The sequence below is a fragment of the Oncorhynchus keta genome, chromosome 5, assembly GCF_023373465.1.
Source record: "Oncorhynchus keta strain PuntledgeMale-10-30-2019 chromosome 5, Oket_V2, whole genome shotgun sequence".
Classification (NCBI taxonomy): domain Eukaryota; kingdom Metazoa; phylum Chordata; class Actinopteri; order Salmoniformes; family Salmonidae; genus Oncorhynchus; species Oncorhynchus keta.
Window position 1 is genome coordinate 31,780,459 of NC_068425.1, and position 24,307 is coordinate 31,804,765.

Genomic DNA, 24,307 nt, shown 5'->3' on the forward strand with positions numbered 1-24,307 from the left:
GGGCCAGCTCGGAACTGCTGAAAATTGATTTTAAAGAACTGATTCCAGCTCTGAAAGATTCCAAAAGCAGCCAATTATTTCAGGCCTGGTACCATTGTTGGGCCGCAGCTGTGAAAGATTCAGCCGGCTTCTGGCATTACACCTGGCTGCTAAATGACTTAAATCCAAATGTAAAAAATTCATATTGCTCCTCTTAAGTATAAATGTGCTTATAAGGAAGTCTCCATCAGACTAAAGTCAATATACAGGCAACATACTAGCTATTTATTTAAGTAAATACATTGTCTAGTCACATTTATAAAAAATTGCACACAAGAAAAAGTGCAAAACAATATGATGAATGTTTAAAAGATAGAATTTACATTTGTTGAAGTAAAATATCTGTGCTCATAGGTCTAACTGAATCATTTTAAATATGGAAAACAGAAATGGGCATGTAGACATGGTCAAATGTACCACAACCTGTTTGCATCTCAGACAGATGGTAAACAAAGGGAACAAACAGAAACCACAAGATGGAAGAAAGAAACTCAAACCCTATGACTCATCTTGAGTGCAAGAGAAGGCAGTTTATCTAAGAGTATGAGTTTGGGATTTTTCATTGGTGTTTCCTATGGTCCTGCCTTCACTGTGTAATTACTTGGTCCTGTCATGCAGGACTCCCTGCCTAAATAAAAGGTTAAATAAAATAAAAATATTATTAATTAAAGGTCCAATTCAGCCATTTTTTATTTCAATATCAAATCATTTCTGGGTAATAATTAAGAACCTTACTATGATTGTTTTCAAAGAAAATGGTACAAAGAAACAAAAATAGATTCTTAGTCCTAGTAAAAATTACTCTTTACTATCTGTGAGTGGTCTGAGTGGAGAGGGGGATCTTAAAACTAGCTGTTAATGGCAGAGAGGCATGGAACTCTTATTCTTTTGGTGTATTCAGTCATTTACTTAATACAGGCAGGCCAAAACTCCAGGCAGGCCAAAACTCCAGGCAGGCCAAAACTCCAGGCAAAACTCCAGGCAGGCCAAAACTCCAGGCAGGCCAAAACTCAAAACTCCAGGCAGGCCAAAACTCCAACTCCATCGCACCAAAAAAGTATTTTCAAACAGTTTTTATGCTAAAATGGCCTTATCATTATTTTTACAATATTATTCCAAACTCAAAGTGTGGAAATATTTATAAAACACTGATAAATCTAGTTTTTGACTTCACTAGGCCTTTAAATTATACATCATGGGCTGGTTTCATAGAGCCCGGTTGGAATTTAATTGACTCATATACCTGTTATGGTGTTACAATAATCCTGTGATGGTGGAACTGGCCCTTTTCCTCAGAGTCCAGTTTAGTATGACATGCCAAAGGTCACGAAAATATAAAATCCAGTTTAGCATGACATGCCAAAGGTCACGAAAATATAAAATCCAGTTTAGCATGACATGCCAAAGGTCATGAAAATATAAAATCCAGTTTAGCATGACATGCCAAAGGTCATGAAAATATAAAATCCAGTTTAGCATGACATGCCAAAGGTCATGAAAATATAAAATCCAGTTTAGCATGACATGCCAAAGGTCATGAAAATATAAACGCTAAAGGAATAACTTGTATTGGTTGTGTGACTGATGGCCAGGTAAAAACAAACAAATACAAGGTAAATAAGTTAAAAAACAAACAAATACAAGGTAAATAAGTTACAGAATGAATTACTGTCTTACCTTAACCATAGACTGCTTACAGGGTAGAGAAACCATTGTGCAATTGTGCATTTTGGGTGAACTATCCCTTTAATGTATTTTATTGACTATGTTTCATATTTTGTTAACTTAGTATCATCCTCATGGCTTCAATGAGTTTACAGCCTGTTGGGCTTTGAGACAAATATCAGCTGCCCTCTGCCTGAAAACAGCCTGACCGATGCCCAGGTTTAAAGAGGTGCCGAACATGTAGAGAGAGATTACTGTGTACAAGGTTTTATCGTCAAAGTTGCTTAAGTAATGAATGAAAATCCACAGTGCGGTAAAGAAGAAGAGAATTCCCTGCAGGATACCGGCGATGGTGACCCTCATCTGACTGTGCAGTCGGGGAGAGGAGAAGGGGCTGCCGATCTCTTTCATGCTCTTCATGTGTCTGTGCAGGTAGCACACCGTGGCACAGCTTGACCCCACCATCACACAGAGGCCAAAAAGCACATAGATAATTTTCAACGACTGACTTGCTATCAGTGTGTGAAGCAGGACTGTTATAGAGGCAGCATCAGTGGCGTTGGCTAATGTGGTTGTGTTATTAAGCAGCACCTTTTTGGGAGAGACATTAGCAGTGCCATTCGTTGATGTGAAACCTGTGCTATTAGTAGGTCCTTTTCCTGAGGAATAAAATTCTCCAGTAGCCCTCACAGCAAATTGAAAAATAAAGAACACCCTGTCGCCAAATAGGCCCCAGTAGATGATGCTTTTGATGTTCCTCTTCTCCCAGGTGAAGAGAGCTCGCTGGGCAGGGACGATCTGGGTGTAGTAGAAGAAATTCAGCCATACAGATGTTGACATGCTGGTTGATGCCATGTACACCATTGTTAGATAAGCAGCATAGAAACACTCAGAACTGGCAGAGACCATCCACAAGCATTGTGCTGCAATGAGAGAGACCAGGTAGACAGTGGTACAGAATACCATAGATCCCAGCAGTAACTTCATGGGCTGTTTTGAGTCCCTCTCTGCCGTGCGGTGGACAGAGCATGCAGAAAGCAAAAAATGTGTTTGCAAAGATGTTTAGTTTGGTGAGTGGTCCGTTGTTTACGTGTAAGGATAGCCTATCTTCCCTCTCAGAGTCTGGTGTTTAAATGCTGGACACCCAGACCCAGCCAGTAGTCGGAGACACCAGGAAAACAAATCTCAAACATCGCACAACCAATTTACATTGTACATACCAGTATGTACAGTGGGGCAAAAAAGTATTTAGTCAGACACCAATTGTGCAAGTTCTCCCACTTAAAAAGATGAGAGAGGCCTGTAATTTTCATCACAGGTACACTTCAACTATGACAGACAAAATGAGAAAAAAAATCCAGAAAATCACATTGTAGGATTTTTTATGAATTTATTTGCAAATTATGGTGGAAAATAAGTATTCAGTCACCTACAAACAAGGCTCTCACAGACCTGTAACTTCTTCTTTAAGAGGCTCTTGTTTTGTCTCACCAGGGATGATGGTCGGATTCACGTTTATCGTCGAAGGAATGAGCGTTACACCGAGGCCTGTTCTCTGGAGCGGGATCGATTTGGAGGTGGAGGGTCCATCATGGTCTGGGGCGGTGTCACAGTATCATCAGACTGAGCTTGTTGTCATTGCAGGCAATCTCAACACTGTGCGTTACAGGGATGACATCCTCCTCCCTCATGTGGTACCCTTCCTGCAGGCTCATCCTGACATGACCCTCCAGCATGACAATGCCACCAGCCATACTGCTCCTTCTGTGTGTGATATCCTGCAAGACAGGAATGTCAGTGTTCTGCCATGGCCAGCAAAGAGCCCGGATCTCAATCGCATTGGGACCTGTGGCCACACCAGATACTGACTGTTACTTTTGATTTTGACCCCACCTTTGTTCAGGGACACATTATTACATTTCTGTGGAACTTGTTCACATGTCTGTGGAACTTGTTCAGTTTACGTCTCAGTTGTTGAATCTTGTTATGGTCATACAAATATTTACACATGTTAAGTTCGCTGAAAATAAACGCAGTTGACAGTGAGAGGACGTTTCTCTTTTTGCTGAGTTTAGTATTTCCTATGCAGAGCCTTGATGTAGTTCAAACACTCCCTGGCACATGTCGCATGATCTTTCAGAGACCAGAGTTCAAGCCCTGATTCTAACCTTTCTCCCATTTGCCTGTCTCCCCATTTCATTACTGTCTGAATAAAGTGTCAAACCACCTAAAAGAAAACGTGTAAACAAAAATATTTCCATTCTTCAAATTTCATCCTCCAAAAATCTTAAAGTAACAATGTTAGCACATTTTGAGTGTTAATTTAATATTCAAAGCATCCTGAATATGCCTGACCTGTGGTTCATGTCAAAATACGTAGAATTGCAGGAAATTAGCTTTAAAACAGTAAAAGATTCATGGGGGAGGACACCCAGACCCCTTGTATAGGGGATGTGCCAGGTGGCAATGAAATTCACATAGCAAATCTCACTCCAAGCTTTCTTCAAATGTTGGCAGCACTGGAGTAAAATGCAATAATTTCAACAATGGATATATCAATGAACAAGAACACACACGTAGCTACCCTGGTAACATTTTATTTCACAGTGTCAAGTACATGGAAAGTGCCTGTTTAGCAAGCTAGGGGGTCTCATGCATCCATAACATTCCCTTCCACAAGTCTGTAGCCGGTCTTCTAGCTACTGGAGCTCCCAACAACCTGAAGCAAGGATATGCATATTCTTGATACCATTTGAAAGGAAACACTTTGACATTTGTGGAAATATGAAATTAATGTAGGAGAAGATAACACATTAGATCTGGTAAAAGATAATACGAACAAAAAATGCAGAGAAAGGCCATATAATCAGATAGGAGTTTAGACACAATTTAGATTTTGGTAACCAGATGGCATCAGTCATCAGTTGGACACAAATATGGCTGCAGCCTCTGTAGAAAGTTCATAACAATGTCAACGATGCAACCAAGCAACCCATGAATACCTATTATAGTGTTTTATAATTAACTGAATCCCTTTATTTAAAGTAAAGAAAACACATTTAGTGTTTCATAGAGCTTCATAATTAATGATGAAACTATGCTATAAAACACTTTATAATGTCGTCATGGCATAGTGCTTTTTAAACATTATGCCACCTGTGACAGACCATTTTCTGATTAGTAGGGCTGTAATGCATTATATGTTTTACAATGTCTCAAGGATGCTATATAAGCAATTATCTTGTATAGTGAGTATTACAAGGCACTATAGCTGTATACACTTATAAGGCATTATATGCATCAAAGTGTTACCGAACATTGCATAACATTACTGCATGTGTAAAATGAGCTAATATGCTGTGGTTGGTGGCAGAGGGACTACATCAACATTTCTGAAAGGCTCTTCAGGTTGATTGCTTTTACGGAGGCATCTATCTTCTAAAACGGAAATAGTCTGTATGCCAGTATGAAAACGGGTTCAAATGTTCCATAACCTGTTTGCATATCAAAAACAGATGGAAATACCAACCAGCTTCCAATTGCTGGCGTGCCTCTGAAGCTAAACAGGGTTGGTCCAGGTCAATCCAGGGGTGTATTCATTCTGTAGTAAAAAGGCTTCTTAAACAGAAGCAAACATAATGAAACCAAGCGAGACCTACCTGAATTTGTCCAGTAGAAACTTTTGTTTTGCTTGGTTTGCTTCCATTTGGATCTTAAGCGATAAACTCTTTCCGTAATGAATTTACCCCAGGTAAAATACTTTTGGAAGTGGTGTTGGAGGGCCAGTAGGGGGCACTATTCGAAAATTCCAATGCCCCAGGGCGGTGAATGGGAACCACTTTCGGTTTCACCAAAAGCATCTTCAGACTAAGTTCATTTTAGAACAATAGAATCCTGTGGTGCTAACGATGAACTTAGCCTTGTGGGAACAACATCCTATCCTAACATCCTAACATCCTAACTGAAAGATATTTAACCATGACAAGGTCACTGGGAACATGGACGTGTACAAACAGAACAGCTATATATATATATATATGCCCTCCGTAAGGCAATCAAACAAGCAAAACGACAGAACAGGGACAAAGTGGAGTCGCAATTCAACAGCTCAGACATGAGGCATATGTGGCAGCGACAATCTTGGATTATAAAGGGAAAGCTGGCCATGCCACCGATGCCTTGCTCCCGGACAAGCTAAACACCTTCTTCGCTAGCTTCAAGGAAAACACAATGCCGCCAATGCAGGCCACCGCCACTCACGATGATTGTGAGCTCTCGTTCTCCGTGGCCGACGTGAGTAAGACATTCAAGCGTGTTAACCCTCGCACGGCTGACAGCTCAGAGCATGCGCAGACCAGCTGGCTAGAGTGTTTAATGACATACTCAATCTCTCCCTATCCCACTTGCTTCAAGATGTCCACCATTGATTCTGTACCCAAGAAAGCAAAGGTAACAGAACTAAATTACTTCTGTCATCATGAAGTGCTTTGAGAGGCTAGTTAAGGATCACCTCCACCTTACCCGACACCCTAGACCCACAACAATTTGCATACAGCCCGAAAACAGATCCACAGATGACCCAATCGCCTTCGCACTGTACACTGCCCTATCACATCTGGACAAGAGGAATACCTATGTAAGAACGCTGCTCCTCGACTACAGCTCAGCCTTCAACCCCATAGTGCCCTCCAAGCTCATCACTAAGCTTGGGGCCCTGGGTTTGATCCCTGCCCTGTGCAACTGGATCCTGTACCTCCTTCCGGGCCGACTCCAGGTGGTGAAGGTAGGCAACAACACCGCAAGGATGTGTGCTCAGCCCCCTCCTGTACTCCCTGTTCACCCATGACTTTGTGGCCATGCACATCTCCAACTCAATCATGAAGTTTGCAGATGACACATTAGTGGTAGGCCTGATTACCAAGAACAACGAGAGCCCACATGGAGGAGGTGAGGGCCCTAGTGGAGTGGTGCCAGGAAAATAACCTCTCCCTCAACGTCAACAAAAAAGCAGTAACAGCAGAGATAGCACACCCCCATCCACATTGACGGGGGCGCAGTGGAGAGGGTGAAAAGCTACAAGTTCCTTGGCATGTATATCACTGACAACCTGAAATGATCCATCCACACAGACAGTGTGCTGCCTTAGGGGCTTGGCCCCTAAGACAAACCTCTACGAATGCACCATACAAACATCTACAAATGCACCATTGAGAGCATCCTGTTGGGCAGTATCACCGCCTGGTGTGGTAATTACACCATCTGCAACCGCAGGGCTCTCCAGAGGGCTGTGCGATCAGCCCAACACACCAGGGGCACACTGTCTGCACTCCAGGACATCTACAGCACCCAGTGTCAAGGACCTCATCCACCCGTGCCATGGCCTGTTCACCCCACTACCATCTATAGGGCGGAAACAGTACAGGTGCATCAAAGTTGGGACCGAGAGACTGAGAAACAGTGGGCCAGCGCTGTGTGTAGAAGGGAGGATGCGGCGTTGGACCATTTTGAGGAGTTCACCCGCCAATTCCGGATAGTATTCGATCATCCACCTGAAGGTAAAGCAGCGGGGGAGCTCCTCTATCATCTGAGGCAGGAGACGAGGAGTGCACAGGAGTTTGCTTTGGAGTTTAGGACCTTGGCTACTGGCGCTGGATGGAGCGACAGGGCCCTGATCGACCACTACCGGAGGTTTATCTGGGGTTTTGGTCAGGTGGCAGCTCCCATTACCTCACTGCTAAAGGGGGGCCCGGTGCGCTTGCAGTGGTCGGCTGAGGCGAACAGGGCTTTTGAGCACCTGAAGACTCTGTTTACCTCGGTGCCTGTGCTGGCTCATCCGGATCCCTCTTTGCCATTCATAGTGGAGGTGGACGCATCCGAAGCTGGGATAGGAGCAGTGCTCTCTCAGCGTTCGGGTACGCCACTGAAGCTTCACCCCTGTGCTTTCTTTTCGAAGAAGCTCAGCCCTGCGGAGCGAAACTATGATGTGGGGAACCGAGAGCTGTTAGCTGTCGTAGAAGCCTTGAAGGTGTGGAGGCATTGGCTTGAGGGGGCTAAACATCCTTTTCTCATCTGGACTGACCACCGCAATCTGGAGTACATCCGGCAGGCGAAGAGATTGAATCCTCGCCAGGCAAGGTGGGCCATGTTTTTCACTCGTTTTGTGTTTACTCTTTCTTACAGACCAGGCTCCCAGAATGTTAAGGCAGACGCATTGTCTTGGCTGTATGACACAGAGGAGCGATCCATGGATCCCACTCCCATACTCCCAGCTTCGTGTCTGGTGGCGCCTGTAGTGTGGGAGCTGGACGCGGACATTGAGCGGGCGTCACGTGCAGAGCCCTCTCCCCCTGAGTGTCCAGCTGGTCGTCTGTACGTTCCGTCTGCTGTCCGCGACCGATTGATCTATTGGGCTCACACGTCACCCTCCTCTGGTCATCCTGGGATAGGTCGGACGATGCGCTGTCTTGAAGGGAGGTACTGGTGGCCCACTTTAGCTAAGGACGTGAGGATTTATGTTTCTTCCTGCTCGGTGTGCGCCCAGTGCAAGGCTCCTAGACACCTGCCCAGAGTTAAGCTACAACTTCTACCCGTTCCTCAACGGCCGTGGTCGCACCTGTCGGTGGATTTTTTGACTGATCTTCCACATTCACAGGGTTACACCACGATCCTGGTCGTTGTGGATCGGTTTTGAAAGTCCAGTCGTCTCCTCCCTTTGCCCGGTCTCCCTACGGCCTTACCAACTGCAGAGGCCCTATTTACACACGTTTTCCGGCACTATGGGGTGCCTGAGGATATAGTGTCTGATCGCGGTCCCCAGTTCACATCAAGGGTCTGGAAGGCGTTCATGGAGCGTCTGGGGATCTCGGTTAGTCTTACCTCAGGTTTTCCCCCAAGTGTAATGGGCAGGTGGAGAGAGTTAACCAGGATGTGGGTAGGTTTCTGCGGTCTTATTGCCAGGATCGGCCGGGGGAGTGGGCGAAGTTCGTGCCCTGGGCAGAGATGGCTCCTAACTCACTACGTCACTCTTCCACTAACCTTACTCCTTTTCAATGTGTATTAGGGTATCAGCCGGTTCTGGCTTCTTGGCATCAGAGTCAGACCGAGGCCCCTGCGGTGGACAATTGGTTTCGGCACGCTGAGGAAACCTGGGAGGCAGCCCACGTCCACCTTCAGCGTGCCATAATGCGCCAGAAAATTGGCGCAGACCGTCGCCGCAGTGAGGCCCCAGTGTTCGCACCAGGGGACAGGGTCTGGCTCTCAACCCGAAACCTGCCCCTCCGCCTGCTCTGCCGGAAGCTGGGTCCGCGGTTTGTGGGGCCGTTTAAAGTCCTGAGGAGAGTGAACGAGGTATGTTATAGGTTACAACTGCCCACTAATTACCGTATTAACCCCTCGTTCCATGTGTCTCTCCTCAGGCCGATGGTGACTGGCCCGCTCCAGGAGGCTGAAGTGTGTGATGTTCCTCCGCCTCCTCTAGACATCGAGGGGGTTCCGGCGTACTCTGTTCGATCCATTTTGGATTCGAGACGTCAGGCGAGGGACCTTCAGTACCTCGTGGACTGGGAGGGGTACGGGCCGGAGGAGAGATGCTGGGTTCCGGTGGAGGACGTGTTAGATCCTTCCATGTTATCAGAATTCCACCGTCTCCATCCGGATCGCCCTGCACCTCGCCCTCCGGGTCGTCCCCGAGGCCGGTGTCGACGCGCAGCTGGAGCCGCGCGTCAGGGGGGGGTACTGTCGTTGCCTCTCCTTGTTTGGGCGGTGCTCGGCGTTCGACATCACCGGTCTTCTAGCCATCATTGATCAATTTTTCATTTTCCATTGGTTTTGTCTTGTCTTCCCACACACCTGTTTTCAATCCCATTCATTACCTGTTGTGTATTTAACCCTCTGTTTCCGCTCATGTCTTTGTCAGAGATTGTTTATTGTCAGTGTAGTGTTTTTGTTGTATAGGTGCCTGACGGGTCTTCGTACCCATATTTGTTTATGTTCTTTTCCTGTTTAGTGTTATGGAGCATGTTACTAGGACATTATTAAAAGACTCCATTTTACACTCCGTTTGACTCTCCTGCGCCTGACTTCCCTGCCACCTATACACATATATATGCCTGACACACAGCTGCTTTGTTAGGTGTTGTTAGGCTCAAGACGAAGTCTATGTGACAACTGGAGATCAACTTTTAATATTGAAACAATGTTGCAAATGTCAGAGAGACAGACAAGGTTTATACAAATCTCCACTGTTGAAAACTAAATGTTAGTCTTAAAGAAATGTGAAATAATGTCTAGATGCTTTTCATAGTGGAAATCAAGTAGATAAATTGCTTGGCTGGGCTGATGAGACAGTGGATTGCACAGTCAGATGGAACAGAGTAAATAGGTGTCATAGATTTAGCCGGTGGTAACTTGTGGAATAGACAACAGTGGTAATGAGGTTTTAACCAATCAGCATCCAGGATTAGACCCATCCGTTGTATAATTCTTGATTCACACTGGAAACTGTTGCGTGAAAAACCCACCAGCATTGCAGTTCTTGACAAAAAACGGTGTGTCTGGCACCTACTACCATACCCTGTCAAAGGCACTTAAATATTTAGTCTTGCCCATTCACACTCTGAATGGCACACATACACAATCTATGTCTCAATTCTCTCAAAGCTTAAAAATCCTTCTTTAACCTGTCTTCTCCCCTTCATCTATACTGATTGAAGTGGATTTAACAAGTGACATCAATAAGGGATCATAGCTTTCACCTGGATTCATCTGGTCAGCAGGTGTTCTTAATGTTTTGTCCAATCTGAATATATTTATATTCATATTTATATTTATAACTGACTCGTTCTGATATTCCTTCATTTCTTTCTTTACATTTTTGGGGAATTTGTGTGTATTGTTAGGTTTACTGCACGGTTGGAGCTAGAAACATAATATTTTTGCTGCGCTTCCAATAACATCTACAAAATACGTGTACGTGACAAAGCATTTATGAATTGTTGTTATAGTCCAGGTTAAGTTGAATCCATCTCTACCACTAATGGTAGCATAAATTATGCTAATGATGCAGGTGGCTTATGCAATAGTCACTTTTTGTGTTGACGTTACACCTCAATCATTTACATGTATCTGCAATGTAAATAGGTTACGCTACATTTGAGTTTGTTTTCCCAGTGTCTCAGACACTGTGTCTCAGTATTTGAACACCAGACACTGAAAGAGAAGATAGGCTATCCCTGAAAACAAAAACCACTTCAAAAATTACACGTATCATGATGGACAACTTGTCATTCACAATAGTCAACGGACCGCTCACCTTTCTCAACATCTTTGCAAACATATTTTTCATCTTCTGCATGCTCTGTCCACCGCACGGCAGAGAGGGACTCAAACAGCCCATGAAGTTACTGCTGGGATCTATGGTATTCTGTACCACTTCCTACCTGGTCTCTCTCATTGCAGCACAATGCTTGTGGATGGTCTCTGCCAGTTCTGAGATTTACTCTGCTGCTTATCTAATAATGGTGTATATGGCAGCAACCAGCATGTCAACATCTGTATGGCTGAATTTCTTCTACTACTCCCAGATCGTCCCTGCCCAGCGAGCTCTCTTCACCTGGGTGAAGAGGAACATCAAAAGAATCATCTACTGGGGCCTATTTGGAGACAGGATGTTCTTTATGTTTCAATTTGCTGTGAGGGCTACTGGAGAATTTTGTTCCTCAGGAAAAGGACCTACTAATAGCACAGGTTTCACATCAACGAATGGCACTGCTAATGTCTCTCCCAAAAAGGTGCTGCTTAATAACACAACCACATTAGCCAACACCACTGATGCTGCCTCTATAACAGTCCTGCTTCACACACTGATAGCAAGTCAGTCGTTGAAAATTATCTATGTGCTTTTTGGCCTCTGTGTGATGGTGGGGTCAAGCTGTGCCACGGTGTGCTACCTGCACAGACACATGAAGAGCATGAAAGAGATCGGCAGCCCCTTCTCCTCTCCCCGACTGCACAGTCAGATGAGGGTCACCATCGCCGGTATCCTGCAGGGAATTCTCTTCCTCTTTACCGCACTATGGATTTTCATTCATTACTCAAGCAAGGTTCTTTCCTCTACATCCTTTGACGATAATATCTTGTACACAGTAATCTCTCTCTACAAGTTCGGCACCACTTTAAACCTGGGCATCGGTCAGGCTGTTTTCAGGCAGAGGGCAGCTGATATTTGTCTCAAAGCCAAACAGGCACTGAAGCTGTGACCTGAGATGATGCGACAGTAAGTAAATATAAGTGCTTTAGTAATACAAAATGTATGTTTGTCATTTTATTAACATTTGACATGTCATGCTAAACTCAATTGTGAAATAAAGGACCAGTTTAACCATCTCAGGTTCTCTGGCAGGAATGTGAATTTTTGTAATGCCGTTTTAGAACTGGATATTGATTAATGTGGGCTAATGTTTCATCTAATTTGTTGGTATTCAAAATAAAGGTTGCAACGCCTAGTGGAGTCAGGGTTGCGAGGGAAATACAGTGGGGTCCCCACCTACAAATAAAATAAAAAACAAGAATTTAGATTATTGTATGGGACAATATGAAAATCATTTGAAAAATAGTCTTGCATAACCAATCCCAAAATAGCCTACTCAAAGTACTGCACGATGTTTTTGTTAGTTAACTTTTGAAATCGGTAGCTAGCCAAATGAGAATGTTTAGTTATCATGTCATAGCTGAATGCAGAGTTTCAACACACTCATTTCCCACAATGACTTTAATCAGAAAATTACTTCCATTCCATTTACTCTTTTTGTTGTAGTTCTCAGGACATTTAAACAAACAATCCCAATTCTAGTACAGTAGCAGCACAGCTTCTAAACCAGAGGCCCAACATCGCCAGACCTGACAGGAATGTGTCAGTTTATTTAGTTGATTAAATTGACAGTGTATTTTGTGTTATTTACATGGTTGTTTTTTTTTGGGGGGGGGGGTTAATCGTAACAGTTCTAATATTGATTGGTTCTTAATTTTTTATGAGAAATGAAATGGAATGAATTTAATATTGGTTGATGTAAAATTGAACATTTACAGATTTCTGTGGGGTTCCTACTTAACGAGTTTGAATAACACTGATCTAATGTACGTACAACCAGAGGTCAACTGCCTTCTCCTGTTCATAATGAGGCTTATGGATTTAGTTCTCATTTCCTTTTTGTGTTTTCCATTTCTTCCTTCTCCATTATATTCTACTTATTGTTTCATTTCTGTTGTAATGTTGAGGTCAACCTGCAAGTAAGCATTTCATTGTACTGTGTACCACCATGTATCCTGTGCATATAACAAATAATCTTTGATTTTAGATTTGACTTCAACTATCATAATCTAATAAATATCATTTATATTTGTCCAAATGTGTGACTGCTCTGTGTGCTAAATAAAGAAATAGAACAGTTTGTTGCCTGCATTTAGACTTTGGGCTGATGGAGAGCACCTGGTCAGTAAAATAATGATGCTTGTTTTATCTTCTTTTCACTTATGTGTTACACATCACAAACAGATACATTTGATTATGACTCTCATATGGGACAGTCACTTTAAATGTTAATTTGCTCCATCCACAGTCCTGAACCGAACGCTGTTCTTTGATCAAATGACTGTCATTTTTAACAGTCTTCAGTGGCGGCAAGAAAGACCAATAAAATGTCAACAAAAAAAGAAATGCTGAGAAACAAACTATTTATTTTGTTTCAACATAATTATTACTGCATGTCACACTCTTCAGCAATGAAATGAAACACAGAAACAACATTTGGTCCAACTATAAGTTCAACAAAATACAATGAGCATATTCTGTAAGGCAGTGACTCTGTAAGGGGAAACTGTCATGCCATTTCTGACTAGATGATTGAAGATGAGTCCGTTATGAAAGGACAAAACATATCACTTGAGGCAAAGCTATGTAAATAGAAATCTACGGTGGCCCTAACGGACAAAGTGAATTATAAAACCTACTTTTCCATTGGGGACACCGTAGATATTAATAACAAGGTAGCTTCAGAAATGTGCAAACTCATTAGAAAACATCACCTACGATAAATCTTGATTATTTTCTTGATTGCTGTTTGGTTGAGATAAACATGTCAGACCCCAGAGTTATAGCCCAACATCTCACCTAGTTGCATCCCTGAGTCTAAGACCAAAAGTCTAGGTATTTAGACATCAGTCTTTCCCTCCACTACCACCACTACGTGACAGAGAAATTCACATTGGAAAAGTGCACAAAAGACCATCAGCAATCAAACATTTTGTGCATCACAGGAGGTTGGTGGCACCTGAACTGGGGAGGAAGGGCTTGTGATAATGGCTGGAGAGGAGTAGGTGGAATGGTACTCCGCTGTCCTGGCGTCGTGAGAATCAAACATTTTGTGCATCACAGGAGGTTGGTGGCACCTGAACTGGGGAGGAAGGGCTTGTGATAATGGCTGGAGAGGGAGTAGGTGGAATGGTACCAAATACATCAAACACATAGTTTCCATGTGTTTGATGCCATTCCATTCGCTCCGTTCCAGACATTATGAGCCTTCCTCCCCTCAGCAGCCTCCACTGGATTTGCATATTTATCAACTAATAAAACCAATGGACAAATATTTGCTAACTACAACTTCCGTAACTTCCTCCCCTTCACTCATTGTACTCTTAGTACAAATCACAGTTGACTTTTTAGATACCAGAATGAAACCGTTTATAGGTATTGTACATGAGTAGAACCTGTCTGCTGGCACCTTGAAAGTGCATTTCCAAAAAGGCACTCATTTCATGTTCTCCTGTGTAAAACATATGCATCTATATCACATAAGTGTATTCTATAAACATGTTTGTAAACATAGCTGTGGCCCTTACATACAGTATACAGGGACTATAAAGTCTGTACAAAGTCTACATCTGAAATGGCACCCCAACCTGGTCGGTCAAAAGTAGTGCACTACATTGGCGGAGTCTGGGGGTTGGAGCTTTGGCTATGCTCCCGACTTGTCATTCCTCCAACATAGTCTGTCCCCCTGACTTCATACTGTCCTGTCTAAAAACCAATAAAAGTATGAAATGATGTTCGACTCTTCAGGAAGAAAAAGCAGTGCACTATGTAGGGAATAGGGAAACATCAAACATGCCTCAAAAAGAGATGTTTGTGGCCCTTATGAAACACGTACAATACCAGTCAAAGTGTTAGTACACCTACTCATTTCAAGGGTTTTTCTTTTTCTTTCTTTTTACTATTTTCTATCTTGTATAGTAATAGTAAAGACGTCAAAACTATGAAATAACACATATGGAATCACATAGCAACTAAAAAAAGGTGTTAAACCAATCAAAATATATTTTATAGCAGCCACCCTTTGCAATGACAGCTTTGCACACTCTTGGCATTCTCTCAACCAGCTTCATGAGCTAGTCAACTAGAATTTATTTCAATTAACAGGTGTGCCATCTTAAAAGTTAATTTGTGGAATATATTTCCTTCTTAATGTGTTTGAGCCTATCAGTTGTCACAAGGTAGGGGTGGTATACAGAAGATAGCCCTATTTGGTAAAAGACCAAGTCCATATTATGGCAAGAACAGCTCAAATAAGCAAAAAGAAACATCATTTAAATCAAATTTTTATTAGTCACCTTACAGTGAAATGCTTACCTTCGAGCCCCTGACCAACAATGCAGTTTAAAAAAATAGGGATAAGAATAAGAAATAAAAGTAATTAGAGAGTGTAACGGATGTGAAACGGCTAGCTTAGTTAGCGGTGTGCGCTAAATAGCGTTTCAATCGGTTACGTCACTTGCTCTGAGACCTTGAAGTAGTAATTCCCCTTGCTCTGCAAGGGCCGCGGCTTTTGTGGAGCGATGGGTAACGATGCTTCGAGGGTGACTGTTGTCGTTGTGTGCAGAAGGTCCCTGGTTCGCGCCCGGGTATGGGCGAGGGGACGGTTTAAAAGTATACTGTTACAAGAGCAGCAGTAAAATAACAATAGCGAGACTATGTATATACAGGGATATACAGGGGGGTACCGGTACAGAGTCAATGTGCGGGAGCACAGGTTAGTTGAGGTAATATGTATATACAGGAATATACAGGGTGGTACCGGTACAGAGTCAATGTGCAGGGACACAGGTTAGTTGAGGTAATATGTATATACAGGGATATACAGGGTGGTACCAGTACAGAGTCAATGTGCGGGGGCACAGGTTAGTTGAGGTAAAATGTACATGTAGGTAGAGTTATTAAAGTGATTACATATAGATGACAACAACGGAGAGTAGCAGCGATGTCGAAGAGGGGACGGGGGGGTAATGCAGATAGTCTGGGTAGCCATTTCATTAGATGTTTAGGAGTCTTATGGCTTGGGGGTAGAAGATGTTTAGAAGTCTGTTGGACCTAGACTTGGCGCTCCGGTACCGCTTTCCGTGTGGAAGAAGTGAGAGCAGTCTATGATCTGTTGGTGCGGTATGAAAATTGAAGTGGGTCTAGGGTTTCTGGGATAATGGTGTTGATATGAGCCATGACCAGCCTTTCAAAGCACTTCATGGCTACAGACGTGAGTGCTACGGGTCGGTAGTCATTTAGGCAGGTTACCTTGGTGTTCTTGGGCACAGGCGGTGGTCTGCTTAAAACATTTTGGTATTACAGACTCAGACAGGGAGAGGTTGAAAACAGTGAATGATATTTACCAAAATACATCGTCTGCCGCCCCTTGTCTTACCAGACGTCGCTGTTCTATCCTGCCGGTATATTGTTTAACCAGCCAGTTGTATGTTGATATTGTCATCGTTCAGCCACAAGTCCATGAAGCATAAGATGTTACAGTTTTTAATGTCCCGTTTGTAGTTTAATCTTCCGCGTAATTAGTCGATTTTATTCTCCACGGATTGCACGTTTGCTAGCAGAATAGAGGGAAGTGGGTGTTTATTCATTTACCTACAAATTCTCAGAAGGCAGCCCGACCTTCGGCCCCTATATCTCCACCTCCTCTTCACCCAGATCACAGGGATCAGGGCCTGTTCCCGAGGAAGCAGTATATCCTTCGCATCGGGCTCGTCAGAGTCGTGAAAGAAAAAAAAGGATTCTGCTAGTCCATGGTGAGTAATCGCAGTCCTGATATCTAGAAGTTATTTTCGGTCATAAGAGATGGTAGCGGCAACATTATGTACAAAATAAGTAAACAAATAAGTTACAAATAACGCAAATAAACAAACAAAAAAAACTATCGGCTGGGGGAACGTAAAACTTTGGCCTTCTTCTCCAGCGCCATCTTACCAAAAGCATCTGGGACAAATCATTCACTAAACCCTATACTTCAACTAAATATTGTAATGAATAATGTGGAAATTGAGCAAGTTGAGGATACTCAACTGCTTGGAATAATCCTGGATTGTAAACTGTTATGGTCAAAACATACAGTACTGATGCATAGCTAAAATGGGCAGAGGTCTGTCTAATAAAGCGCTGATCTGCTTTCTTAACAACAATATCAACAAGCCAGGTCCTACAGGCCCTAGTTTTGTCGCACCTGGACAACTCCCCAGTTGTCTGGTCAGTTGCCACAAAGACTGGCCCAGAACAGGGCAGCACGGCTGGCCCTTAAATGTACATGTAGAGCTAACATTAATAATATGTATGTCAATCTCTCAGGGCTAAAAGTAGAAGAGAGATTGACTTCATCACTACTTGTTGTTGTAAGAAGTATTGACATGTTGAATGCACCTAGCTGTCTATTTAAACTACTAGCAGACAACTCGGACACTATGCATACCCCACAAGACATGCCACCAGAGGTCTCTTCACAGTCCCCAAGTCCAGAACCGTTTATGGGAGGTGCACAGTACTACGTAGAGCCATGGCTACATGGAACTCTATTCTACAATAAGTAACTCACGTGAGCAGTAAAATCAGATTTAAAAAAACAGATAAAAATACACCTTATGGAACAGCGAGGACCGTGAAGACTCACACCCGGGTACAAACACAAGCATAACGTACTACACACCTAGATTGTGTGTAGTACCAGAGTAGTGGCCTGAGGGCACACACTTAATGTATTGTGAAATATGTTGTAAAATGTATTTTAATGTTTAGAAATTGTATTATAATGTATATTACTGTCTTAATGTTTTGCTGGCAGCAGCTAATGGGGATCCAATATAAATACAAATACAGACAGTCAATCCTCTTTAGTGATGTTTAACTCCCACTATTACCATGATATACACAACCAATCCTCTTTAGTGGTGTTTAACTCCCACTGTTACCATGATATACACAACCAATCCTCTTTAGTGGTGTTTAACTCCCACTGTTACCATGATATACACAACCAAACCTCTTTAGTGTTGTTTAACTCCCACTGTTACCATGATATACACAACCAATCCTCTTTAGTGGTGTTTAACTCCCACTGTTACCATGATATACACAACCAATCCTCTTTAGTGGTGTTTAACTCCCACTGTTACCATGATATACACAACCAATCCTCTTTAGTGTTGTTTAACTCCCACTATTACCATGATATACACAACCAATCCTCTTTAGTGGTGTTTAACTCCCACTGTTACCATGATATACACAACCAAACCTCTTTAGTGATGTTTAACTCCCACTGTTACCATGATATACACAACCAATCCTCTTTAGTGGTGTTTAACTCCCACTGTTACCATGATATACACAACCAAACCTCTTTAGTGATGTTTAACTCCCACTGTTACCATGATATACACAACCAATCCTCTTTAGTGGTGTTTAACTCCCACTGTTACCATGATATACACAACCAATCCTCTTTAGTGGTGTTTAACTCCCACTGTTACCATGATATACACAACCAATCCTCTTTAGTGGTGTTTAACTCCCACTGTTACCATGATATACACAACCAATCCTCTTTAGTGATGTTTAACTCCCACTGTTACCATGATATACACAACCAATCCTCTTTAGTGATGTTTAACTGCCACTGTTACCATGATATACACAACCAATCCTCTTTAGTGATGTTTAACTCCCACTGTTACCATGATATACACAACCAATCCTCTTTAGTGATGTTTAACTCCCACTGTTACCATGATATACACAACCAAACCTCTTTAGTGATGTTTCACTCCCACTGTTACCATGATATACACAACCAATCCTCTTTAGTGATGTTTAACTCCCACTGTTACCATGATATACACAACCAATCCTCTTTAATAACGTTTAACTCCCACTGTTACCATGATATACACAACCAATCCTCTTTAGTGATGTTTAACTCCCACTGTTACCATGATATACACAACCAATCCTCTTTAGTGATGTTTAACTCCCACTGTTACCATGATATACACAACCAATCCTCTTTAGTGATGTTTAACTCCCACTATTACCATGATATACACAACCAATCCTCTTTAGTGATGTTTAACTCCCACTGTTACCATGATATACACAACCAATCCTCTTTAGTGATGTTTAACTCCCACTGTTACCATGATATACACAACCAAACCTCTTTAGTGATGTTTCACTCCCACTGTTACCATGATATACACAACCAATCCTCTTTAGTGATGTTTAACTCCCACTGTTACCATGATATACACAACCAATCCTCTTTAGTGATGTTTAACTGCCACTGTTACCGTGATATACACAACCAATCCTCTTTAGTGATGTTTAACTCCCACTGTTACCATGATATACACAACCAATCCTCTTTAGTGATGTTTAACTCCCACTGTTACCATGATATACACAACCAATCCTCTTTAGTGGTGTTTAACTCCCACTGTTACCATGATATACACAACCAATCCTCTTTAGTGATGTTTAACTGCCACTGTTACCATGATATACACAACCAATCCTCTTTAGTGATGTTTAACTCCCACTGTTACCATGATATACACAACCAATCCTCTTTAGTGATGTTTAACTCCCACTGTTACCATGATATACACAACCAATCCTCTTTAGTGATGTTTAACTCCCACTGTTACCATGATATACACAACCAATCCTCTTTAGTGATGTTTAACTGCCACTGTTACCATGATATACACAACCAATCCTCTTTAGTGATGTTTAACTCCCACTGTTACCATGATATACACAACCAATCCTCTTTAGTGATGTTTAACTCCCACTGTTACCATGATATACACAACCAATCCTCTTTAATAGCGTTTAACTCCCACTGTTACCATGATCTACACAACCAATCCTCTTTAGTGATGTTTAACTCCCACTGTTACCATGATATACACAACCAAACCTCTTTAGTGTTGTTTAACTCCCACTGTTACCATGATATACACAACCAATCCTCTTTAGTGGTGTTTAACTCCCACTGTTACCATTATATACACAACCAAACCTCTTTAGTGATGTTTAACTCCCACTGTTACCATGATATACACAACCAATCCTCTTTAGTGATGTTTAACTCCCACTGTTACCATGATATACACAACCAATCCTCTTTAATGACGTTTAACTCCCACTGTGTTAAATTCAACACTTTAAAGTGTATACATGGACCCATCTGAAAAAGTTTTGAATGAACACTTAACTCTCCACTTTAAAAGTGTCAGTCATTCAAACAAGAACATTGTAACTTATGTTTAAAGTGTAAGGCTCCCAGGGATTGTTGGAACATTTGAATATGTTTGAGTATCATCGTCCAATTGAATTATGCTATGTGATGTACAGTAAGTATGTCCTCCTACAAGACCATAGTGCTTGCTTACGGAGCAGCAATAGGAAGTGCTCTTCCCTACCTTCAGGCTATGCTCAAACCCAACACCCCAACCCGAGCACTCCGTTCTGCCACAGCTGGTCTGTTGGCCCTCCCACTCCTATGGGAGGGGAGCCACCACTCAGCCCAGTCCAGGCTCTTCTTTGTCCTGTCACCCCAATGGTGAAACCAGCTTCCCCCTGAATCTAGGACAGCAGAGTCCCTGCCCATCTTCCAAAAGTGTATGAAACCCTCTTCAAAGACTATCTTAAATACCCCTCCCCCTCCCCATCCATCCTTCTAGCTATGACTTTGCTGATAGCTACTTTATTGAGGAAAAGTGTACTTACTATGCCAGTGATTTGTGGTTGTCCCACCTAGCTATCTGAAGATGAATGCACTAACTGTGATATGTGGTTGTCCCACCTAGCTATCTTAAGATGAATGCACTAACTGTGATATGTGGTTGTCCCACCGAGCTATCTGAAGATGAATGCACTAACTGTGATATGTGGTTGTCCCACCTAGCTATCTGAAGATGAATGCACTAACTGTGATATGTGGTTGTCCCACCTAGCTATCTGAAGATGAATGCACTAACTGTGATATGTGGTTGTCCCACCTAGCTATCTGAAGATGAATGCACTAACTGTGATATGTGGTTGTCCCACCTAGCTATCTGAAGATGAATGTACTGACTGTGATATGTGGTTGTCCAACCTAGCTATCTGAAGATGAATGCACTAACTGTGATATGTGGTTGTCCCACCTAGCTGTCTGAAGATGAATGCATTAACTGTAAGTCACTCTGGATAAGAGTGTCTGCTAAATGACTTAAAATGTAAATGTAAACAATCAATTCTAATTGCTCCTCTTAAGTATAAATGTGCTTAGAAGGAAGTCTCCATCAGACTAAAGTCAAAATACGGGCAACATACTAGATATTTATTTAATTTGCACACAAAGTCACACATTTTCACAAGTAAATACATTGTCTAGTCATATTTATAAAAAATTGCACACAAGAAAAAGTTCAAAACAATATGATGAAGATTTAAAAGATAGAATTTAACTTATTTTTGTTGAAGTAAAATATCTGTGCTCATAGGTCTAACTGAATAATTTTAAATATGGAAAACAGAAATGGGCATGTAGCCATGGTCAAATGTACCACAACCTGTTTGCATCTCAGACAGATGGTAAACAAAGGGAACAAACAGAAACCACAAGATGGAAGAAAGAAACTCAAACCCTATGACTCATCTTGAGTGCAAGAGAAGGCAGTTTATCTAAGAGTATGAGTTTGGGATTTTTCATTGGTGTTTCCTATGGTCCTGCCTTCACTGTGTAATTACTTGGTCCTGTCATGCAGGACTCCCCTGCCTAAATAAAAGGTTAAATAAAATAAAAAATATTATTCATTAAAGTTCCAATTCAGCCATTTTTTATTTCAATATCAAATCATTTCTGGGTAATAATTAAGAACCTTACTATGATTGTTTTCAATGAAAATGGTACAAAAGAAGCAAAAATAGATTCTTAGTAAAGAGTTTTCACTCTGACATTTTCACTTGGACTATCTGGGAGTGGTCTGAGTGGAGAGGGGGATCTTAAAACTAGCTGTTATTGGCAGAGAGGTATGGAACTCGTAACGATCTGGGTGTCGTGGGTGTGAAGTCAGGCGCAGGAAACAGAGAGTTCAATAGAGTGCTCTTTTAATGCACACACGGTGAACAACGGCCACCCCACAAAACACTGGGTGCTCAAAACAAATGCCCCAAAAGCGGGGACAAAAACAGTCCAGCAAAATCCACGAACATAAACAAACACGTTCGTCTCCAACATACACAAATGTTACAATAATTAATCCCGCACAAAGAAACAGGCGGGCCGGCTGACTAATAAATCCCAACTAATTACCACAAACTCATAACAGGTGTACTCAATAAACACACAAGGAGGGGGAGGAAAGAATCAGTGGCAGCTAGTAGGCCGGCGACGACGACCGCCGAGAGCCACCCAAACGGGAAGGGGAGCCACCTTCGGTCAGAGTCGTGACAGAACTCTTATTCTTATTGGAGTATTAAGTCATTTACTTAATACAGGCAGGCCAAAACTCCAGGCAGGCCAAAACTCCATCGCACCAAAAAAGTCTGAAATTTAAGGCGGTATTTTCGAACAGTTTTTATGCTAAAAGGGCATTATCGTTATTTTTACAATATTATTCCAACCTCAAAGTGTGGAAATATTTATAAAACACTGATAAATCTAGTTTTTGACTTCACTAGGCCTTTAAATTTCCATCATGGGCTGGTTTCATAGAGCCCGGTTGAATCAAAATCCAAGTGTTTTAAAATGGAATTTAATTGACTCATATACCTGTTATGGCGTTACAATAATCCTGTGATGGTGGAACCGGCCCTTTGCCTCAAAGTCCAGTTTAGCATGACATGCCAAAGGTCACGAAAATATGAAATCCAGTTTAGCATGACATGCCAAAGGTCACGAAAATATGAAATCCAGTTTAGCATGACATGCCAAAGGTCACGAAAATATGAAATCCAGTTTAGCATGACATGCCAAAGGTCACGAAAATATAAAATCCAGTTTAGCATGACATGCCAAAGGTCACGAAAATATAAAATCCAGTTTAGCATGACATGCCAAAGGTCACGAAAATATAAAATCCAGTTTAGCATGACATGCCAAAGGTCACGAAAATATAAAATCCAGTTTAGCATGACATGCCAAAGGTCACGAAAATATAAAATCCAGTTTAGCATGACATGCCAAAGGTCACGAAAATATGAAATCCAGTTTAGCATGACATGCCAAAGGTCACGAAAATATAAAATGTAGTTTAGCATGACATGCCAAAGGTCACGAAAATATAAACGCTGAAGGAATAACTTGTATTGGTTGTTGGACTGATGACCAGGTAAAAACAAACAAATACAAGAATGGATTACTGTCTTACCTTAACCATAGACTGCTTACAGGGTAGAGAAACCATTGTGCAATTGTGTATTTTGGGTGAACTAACCCTTTAATGTATTTTAATGACTATGTTTCATATTTTGTTAACTTAGTATCATCCTCATGGCTTCAATGATTTTACAGCCTGTTGGGCTTTGAGACAAATATCAGCTGCCCTCTGCCTGAAAACAGCCTGACCGATGCCCAGGTTTAAAGTGGTGCCGAACATGTAGAGAGAGATTTTACAGTGTACAAGGTTTTATCGTCAAAGTTGCTTAAGTAATGAATGAAAATCCACACTGCTGTAAAGAAGAAGAGAATTCCCTGCAGGATACCGGCGATGGTGACCCTCATCTGACTGTGCAGTCGGGGAGAGGAGAAGGGGCTGCCGATCTCTTTCATGCTCTTCATGTGTCTGTGCAGGTAGCACACCGTGGCACAGCTTGACCCCACCATCACACAGAGGCCAAAAAGCACATAGATAATTTTCAACGACTGACTTGCTATCAGTGTGTGAAGCAGGACTGTTATAGAGGCAGCATCAGTGGCGTTGGCTAATGTGGTTGTGTTATTAAGCAGCACCTTTTTGGGAGAGACATTAGCAGTGCCATTCGTTGATGTGAAACCTGTGGTATTAGAAGGCCCCTCTCCTGAGGAATAAAATACTCCTGTAGCCCTCACAGCAAATTGAAACATAAAGAACATCCTGTCGCCAAATAGGCCCCAGTAGATGATGCTTTTGATGTTCCTCTTCTCCCAGGTGAAGAGAGCTCGCTGGGCAGGGACGATCTGGGTGTAGTAGAAGAAATTCAGCCATATAGATGTTGACATGCTGGTTGATGCCATGTACAACATTATTAGATAAG

The 24,307-nt window shown here is 42.2% G+C and overlaps 1 protein-coding gene across 1 annotated transcript; it reads right to left on the reverse strand.

The window, feature by feature from the left end:
- Window positions 1-1,711: 1,711 nt before the first annotated feature.
- On the reverse strand, window positions 1,712-23,897 carry LOC127930345 (uncharacterized). The gene is made up of 2 exons (XM_052520020.1): window positions 23,695-23,897; window positions 1,712-2,599 (listed from the first exon to the last, which is right to left on the reverse strand). Exons 1-2 carry the CDS (start codon window positions 23,895-23,897, stop codon window positions 1,837-1,839), a joined length of 966 nt encoding a protein of 321 aa, XP_052375980.1. The 3' UTR covers window positions 1,712-1,836.
- Window positions 23,898-24,307: the final 410 nt, after the last annotated feature.